Genomic DNA, 6,718 nt, shown 5'->3' with positions numbered 1-6,718 from the left:
AAGAGAAGGCTCCTGAAGGGGAGGCCTGAGAGCAGCTCCAGTGCCTAAAGGGGCTGCAGGAAACCTGGAGAGGGGCTTGGGACAAGGGCCTGTAGGGACAGGCCAAGGGGAATGGCTTGAACCTGCCCGAACAGGGGAGACTGAGATGAGCTCTTAGGCAGAAGCTCTTCCCTGTGAGGGTGCTGAGGCGCTGGCCCAGGGTGCCCAGAGAAGCTGTGGCTGCCCCATCCCTGGCAGTGTTCAAGGCCAGGTTGGACACAGGGGCTTGGAGCAAGCTGCTCCAGTGGAAGGGGTCCCTGCCTGTGGCAGGGGTGGGAGCTGGATGAGCTTTGAGCTCCCTTCAACCCAAACCAGTCTCTGGGTCTGCTGCTCCCGAGGGCTCAGGCTGTGGTGCAGAGCTGGAAGCTGGACACATCTGGTCCTTCATTAGGATTATTGCAGATGCTCCACTGCTCATTCACTGCCCCATTCACTACTCCAGCCCCTGTTCCATGATGCGGATGTAACCCATTGGGAAGACGCTTGCCCAGAAGCACTGGATCAAGCACTCCAGGGCTGCTGTGGTGCTGCTGAGTGCCAGCAGAGTGCATTTGTGCTCTGGAAGCTCTCCAGAGCTCTGCCTGCCTCACAGTTCCCTTCCAGCCAGCGCTAGAGGCTCCGCTGCAGCTTCCCCCTGCTAGAGCTGGGGGGGATCTCACCAGGAACTGCCCTGCGGCACCGTGGTGTTCCCTGACCGCTGCTGGAGCTGCAGCAGAGCCCTGGCAGGACCCAGGTAGGGATGTGCTTTGGTGGGGAAGGGTTTGGGTGCCCAAGAGGACAGCAGCATCTCCACCCTGTGCTGTGGGTGTTGGTGCGCCAAGAGTGTGAAATGCTCCTTAACTGGAGCTCCTGGGCAAAGGAATGGGGTTTGGGAGCAGGCATGGAAATGACAGACGTGCAGGTGATGCCTGTGTCCTTTATTGGATGTCCTGCAGTTACATGAAGCTGTACAGGGGATGTGGCAGCGCGAGGGGGCAGATGTGAGGGACCAGCATTTATTTACAACCAGTAAAGAGCAGACGGAGCTCTACAGCGCACAGAGAGGGGCTGGTGTCACCATTTCCTCTTCCTCCCACCCATAAGCATCAGCACCTCCCTCAGAGCCCAATGCTCCTGCTCCTGCCTTCGCTTGCCCACCATCGACTCCAACCTGGGGCACAAAACCAACCCCAAACCCATCATTTCTTCTCCCAAAGGACTGGGGTTGGTTCCCCTGGGTCGCCCTCCCTCTGCCTTCCCCCAGAACTCCTGCATTGAGGAATTCAGCTTTGGAAGAAGGGAAGAACCCAGCAGGGGAGGGTCTGGCCCTGCTCCCCAAGTGATGCTGCTGGCTCGGGAGGACGATGGCTTCATATGGAGTCATGGAATGGTTTGGGTTGGAAGGGAGCTTAAAGCTCATCCAGTTCCAACCGCTGCCACGGGCAGGGACACCTTCCACTGGAGCAGCTTGCTCCAAGCCCCTGTGTCCAACCTGGCCTCTTGAAACCAACAAGGAAAAAGAGGAAAGGGCCACAAAAGGGAGCAGGAAATTCAGCTTTAGCCCCGTCCTATCCTGGGCTGAAGGGAGGTGACTTGGTTGGGCAGGACATAGAAAAAGTGGGCTCCAAGGACCTTGTAGGTGCGTGTTTTGGTTAATCCTTTTGGCTCTGCGCAGCAGAACAGCGATGGGGATGAAGTCCTGTCCTCTTCTAGCAGGAGGGAAGGAAGAAGAGGAGGTTAAACCCCTTCCAACTCCATGGGGAAGCTGGAGGAAGGGGGGAAGTAGAGAACCAGCATCTCATTGCACCATGATGGGAAAATCTCATTGGGTTAAACTCTCCTGCCCCATGTAGTGGCAGAACCCCCCCAGCATTTACACCAATTGATGCTCAGGGATGAGGGAAGTGCCAGAGGTTCCCTGAACAACTGAAGGGCTGAAGCTGGTGGCTGGAGTGTGCTTGGGGATGGGGATGAGGCAAGCGGGTGAGCACAGGGGTGAGAAGGGAGGGTTATGAACCCCAACTTGTGGTGCTGAGCTGCAAGGGTGAGTGAAGAGTGGGTGTGGAATGGCCCCGGGTACAGTTATTGCCATGGACCAAGGCTGGGTGGCAGCTGCAAACTGGAGCAGCACCAGTGATGTGGGAATGGGAGGTTTGATACTGCTGAGGTGCATGGTTTATCATGGAATCCCAGTTCCAACCCCTGCCATGGGCAGGGACACCTTCCACTAGAGCAGGGTGCTCCAAGCCCCGTCCAACCATGGAGGAGGCCACGGAGATGCTGTGAGGGCTGGAGCAGCTCTACTCTGGAGCCAGGCTGGGAGAGCTGGGCTGGGGCAGCCTGGACAAGAGAAGGCTCCTGAAGGGGAGACCTGAGAGCAGCTCCAGTGCCTAAAGGGGCTGCAGGGAACCTGGAGAGGGGCTTGGGACAAGGGCCTGTAGGGACAGGCCAAGGGGAATGGCTTTAACCTGCCAGAGGGGAGACTGAGATGAGCTCTTAGGCAGAAGCTCTTCCCTGTGAGGGTGCTGAGGCGCTGGCCCAGGGTGCCCAGAGAAGCTGTGGCTGCCCCATCCCTGGCAGTGTTCAAGGCCAGGTTGGACACAGGGGCTTGGAGCAAGCTGCTCCAGTGGAAGGTGTCCCTGCCCGTGGCAGGGGTTGGAGCTGGATGAGCTTTGAGCTCCCTTCAACCCAAACCAATCCGGGATTCCCTGATCCTTCCTCCACAGGCAGCCATTCCCACCCTGTGTTTGATGCCACAGCCCCCTCCCATCACCCCATTGTTTGGGCTCTGCCCCATCTCATCCCCTTTCACCTCCCCATCCCCTTTAGCATCCTGGGTACCTGCCACCCGCTGCTCAGAAGAGGCCACAGTCCTTGAGGTTCTCCTTGATGATGACGTCCGTGACAGCGTCGAAGACGAACTTGACGTTCTGGGTGTCTGTGGCACAGGTCATGTGGCTGTAGATCTCCTTCACGTCCTTCCGCATGTTGAGATCCAGGAACTGGGTCTTGATGTAATTCCCTGCGTCCTCAAACGTGTTGGGACCTGCGGAGGGAGGAAACGGTGCTGCTGAGCTGCTCCCATGGGAATGGTGGCCAGGATGTGGGGATGCTCCAGGGTTCTGTTGGAAGCTTCCTCTGGAGGAGGAGGAGGAGGAGGAGAAGGGCCGGTGGTGCCTGCACACAGGCAGGCTCCTCACACCCATTTTAACCCTTTCCAATCCTTCCAAGCACCTTCCCTAGGCCATGTCTGCTTCTCCTCTGCTCCTACCTCCAGAAACACAACTGCTCCCCTCATAACCCCAACCCAAGATGCCATCTCCATGTGGTTTGGACACTTCGGGGGTTCCTGGGAGGGGGAACCCCCCAACTCACCGTCGTATTCGGGGAAGCAGATGCTGAGATGGACCTTCTTGATCTTCTCCTCGAACAGGTCCTTCTTGTTGAGGAAGAGGATGATGGACGTGGCGGCGAAGAACTTGTGGTTGCATATACTGTTGAATAGGTGCAGGGACTCGTGCATGCGGTTCTGCAAGGAGACACGGAGCCATTGCAGCCCCCAAACCCCCCCCCCATTCCCAAGGGAAGAGCTTTTCGCTGTCCTGCCTGTGCTGCCTTCACCCAGAGTCCCTCTTCCCATCTGAACCCCATCCCAGTGCTGGATAAATCCAAGTGGTGCTCAGGCAGGAGCAGTGTTAAGCAGCTCCGGGCTGTGTGATGCTCTGATCCCTCCTGCCAGCTCCTGGGATGGTCAGGAATGAAGGATTCTGGTGATCGCTTTGGGAACGTTATCCAGGGAAAGCTCCCAGCCCTGCGGAAGGTGCTTGCATCACTTGGAATGCTCCTGTGGGATCTCCTCCACCTGTATGGCAGCAGGCGCCTTCTTCAGGGGGATGGGGATGGATGTGCCTTGTCCTGCTTCCCGTGGCAGGGAAGATGCCTCCTTCTGCTCCGCTTCCCTTGTTCCTCCTGAGGGATGCCCTGTCCTGGGGCTCTCACGTTCCTCCTCTGCCCATGAAGCTGCTTTGCCTGCTCCTGGAGCAGTGACTCCCACCGGGCACCCAGAGGACTTCACTGAGCAGCCTTGTGCCATGGAACCACGGCGGGGTTGGGTTGGAAGGGACCTTAAAGCTCCTCCAGCTCCAACCCCTGCCACAGGCAGGGACCCCTTCCACTGGAGCAGCTTGCTCCAAGCCCCTGTGTCCAACCTGGCCTTGAACACTGCCAGGGATGGGGCTCCTGTGTCCCCACGAGCAATATCCCTCATCTCCCACCCCATTCCCCCATCAGATGGCACCAAGTGCTGGTCCCTTCCCTCTGTATCCCCCCCAACCATCAACTCTGCTCTCCCTCATCCACCGGCTTGCAGCCGGGCACCTCTAGGACCCCAACGCACCACTTCATCGTCCTCCACCAGCACCATGTCGTAGGCGCTCAGCGCCCCGCAGAAGATGATGCAGGTCACCCCCTCGAAGCAGTGGATCCACTTCTTGCGCTCCGATCTCTGCCCTCCCACATCAAACATCCTGGGGGGGGGAACAAGGATGGGTCAGGGGGGGCACATCTGATCTGATACCCCCCATGTGATGATGCCAGCACTCCTAATGTGATGGTGCCCGCACCCTGTCCTCAGCGGTGTCAGGGATGCGGTAACCAACCATCCCTGTCCAGCTGGGGTTGGTGGTCCCTGGAGCATCAGGTTCACCCCAAAACCCCTCCCCACCATTGGGGCTGGGGAGGAACATGGGGGACACCATGGGGGAGATCATGGGGGGATCATGGGGGTTGCACCAACCCACCTGAAATTGAGGTCTTTGACGGAGAACTTGGTCTCAATGATGCCCGTGGTCTTCACCCTGGACCTGAGCACGTCCTGCTCATTGGGCAGGTAGTCAGGGGCCGTGATCCTGTCCAGCTGGTTCAGGTAACTGGAGAGGAGGCACAGGAGGGGATGTGAGGCGCTGCTGATGTCCCCACGTCCCCATGTGTCCCCTGCCCCCATGCCCTGACCCCACTCACTACGCGGCCGAGTCATTGAGCTGGTACTCGGCAGCGCGGTCGAAGCAAGCCTGGACCCCCCCATCCTTCCAGAGCTTCTTGATGCAGTCCACGAGCTCAGGGGGCATCGTGCCCTCCTCGATGGAGTCAGCCAGGTTGAAGAGCTGCCGCCCATCGTCCTGCGAGAGGGACCATTGCTATTGCCACCATTGCCACCATCCCACTGGGGCTCCCTGTGCCCAAACCCCACCGTGGGGCTCCAGACCCCATCGCCACGGGGGGGACGGGGATGATGGTGGCCCCCAACTGACCGCACGGGACGACTCGGCGTAGTCGATGCCCAGCGTGGACATGGCGCGAATGATGGCCAGGATGGACTGCAGGATGTTGCCATAGATGATGGCCTTGAACTCCAGGCACTCCTCGGGCGTGTAACCATCCTGGTGGATGATCCTGAGGGATGGGGGGGACACAGTGGGAATGGCCACCATGGGGATGGGTGACCCTGGGTGCCATCCACCATAGCCCAGTGGGGACCTGGGGCCGTACTCACTTCATCTGCTTCACGATGGTGCTCTTGCCTGATTCACCAGCCCCTGGAGAAGGGTGGGAGGACACCTTAGTGCTGGGCAGGGTGGGATGGACCCCAGGCCTGATGCCACAGCAATGGGCACCAGGGCCGCTCTCCCATGTCCTGCATCTCCCAGTGCCACCACCCCCCTGCTCCTATTGCACCCAGTGCTGGACCACAGCCCGGGGACCCCCATGGGTGATTGGGGACCCCCAGGCCACCACCGGTCCCCAGTGTCCCACCTCTCGTGGTGGCCTTGGCGCCGTAAGCGGCTTAGGACAGCGCAGGAAGCTGCTTAGAATTAGGTGCTAATCGCCTTGACCTGCCCCCCCCTCCAGGATCAGGCCCCATCACCCCTCCCTGTCACCCCACAGTCCCCAGGGTCCCCCCCAAGCGTCAGGGATTGGGGTGCTGGTGGCAGGAGGTCCCCAAGAACCCCCCCATGGGATGTGGGACCTGGTGTCCTGGTCCCATCCCTGCGTTGTCCCCTTTGTCCCTGCCACCCCTCTGGTTGTCACCAGGAGCTGATGCCACAACCATGCAGCTCCTCAGGGTGCTGAGCTGCAGGGAAGATGAGCTGTTGGGATGAGGAAGAAGGTGATGGGCTGTGGACAACCAGGCCCTGGTTGTGTTTCTCTCCTGCCCAGCCATCAAGGGGGTTCCCAATGGCAGGAAGGGATGGGGGGAGCCCTCCTGCATCCTCCTGCGGACCCTTACCCAACAGCAGCAACTTGACCGTCTTGGCCTCCTTATCTGCATCCTCCTGGAGCTTCTTCTCCAGCTCCTTGGACCTCTTGGCCATCTCCTTGTCCTCGGCGCTGGCCCCGCTCCCCATGGCCTCGTCTTCCACCACCTCCTCCTCCTCCTCCTCTAACGCCTCGAGCTCCTCGAGGTCCCCAGGCTTTTCCAGCTCTCCTTTGGGAACGGCAATGGGCGATGGAGGAGGAAAGAGGAGCCCCGAGAGGCCGAGCCCTGGCGTTGGGGTGCCCCCGAGCAGCAGCGTCCCGGCGGGCTCTCCTCTAATTCCCCATGGATAACCTGATTTGTTTGGAGCCTGGGATTTGGGGACCTTTTATCTCACCATGTGACCCAGGAAATCCACTTAGCCCAAGATGGCAAAGATTAGGGCTC

General features: G+C 59.6%; 1 protein-coding gene across 1 annotated transcript; it reads right to left on the bottom strand.

The window, feature by feature from the left end:
* Positions 1–2,873: 2,873 nt before the first annotated feature.
* Positions 2,874–6,422, bottom strand: GNAT2 (G protein subunit alpha transducin 2; the record flags this gene model as incomplete). Its single annotated transcript, XM_080632992.1, has 8 exons — positions 2,874–3,064; positions 3,394–3,547; positions 4,415–4,544; positions 4,818–4,946; positions 5,038–5,195; positions 5,328–5,469; positions 5,570–5,612; positions 6,305–6,422. The coding sequence occupies 8 exons, from the start codon at positions 6,420–6,422 to the stop codon at positions 2,874–2,876; spliced, it is 1,065 nt and encodes a 354-aa protein (XP_080489118.1).
* Between the last annotated feature and the right edge of the window lie 296 nt (positions 6,423–6,718).

This window comes from Psittacula echo, assembly GCF_963264785.1.
Source record: "Psittacula echo genome assembly, chromosome: 22".
Classification (NCBI taxonomy): domain Eukaryota; kingdom Metazoa; phylum Chordata; class Aves; order Psittaciformes; family Psittacidae; genus Psittacula; species Psittacula echo.
This window is presented reverse-complemented; position numbering and strand designations above follow the sequence as displayed.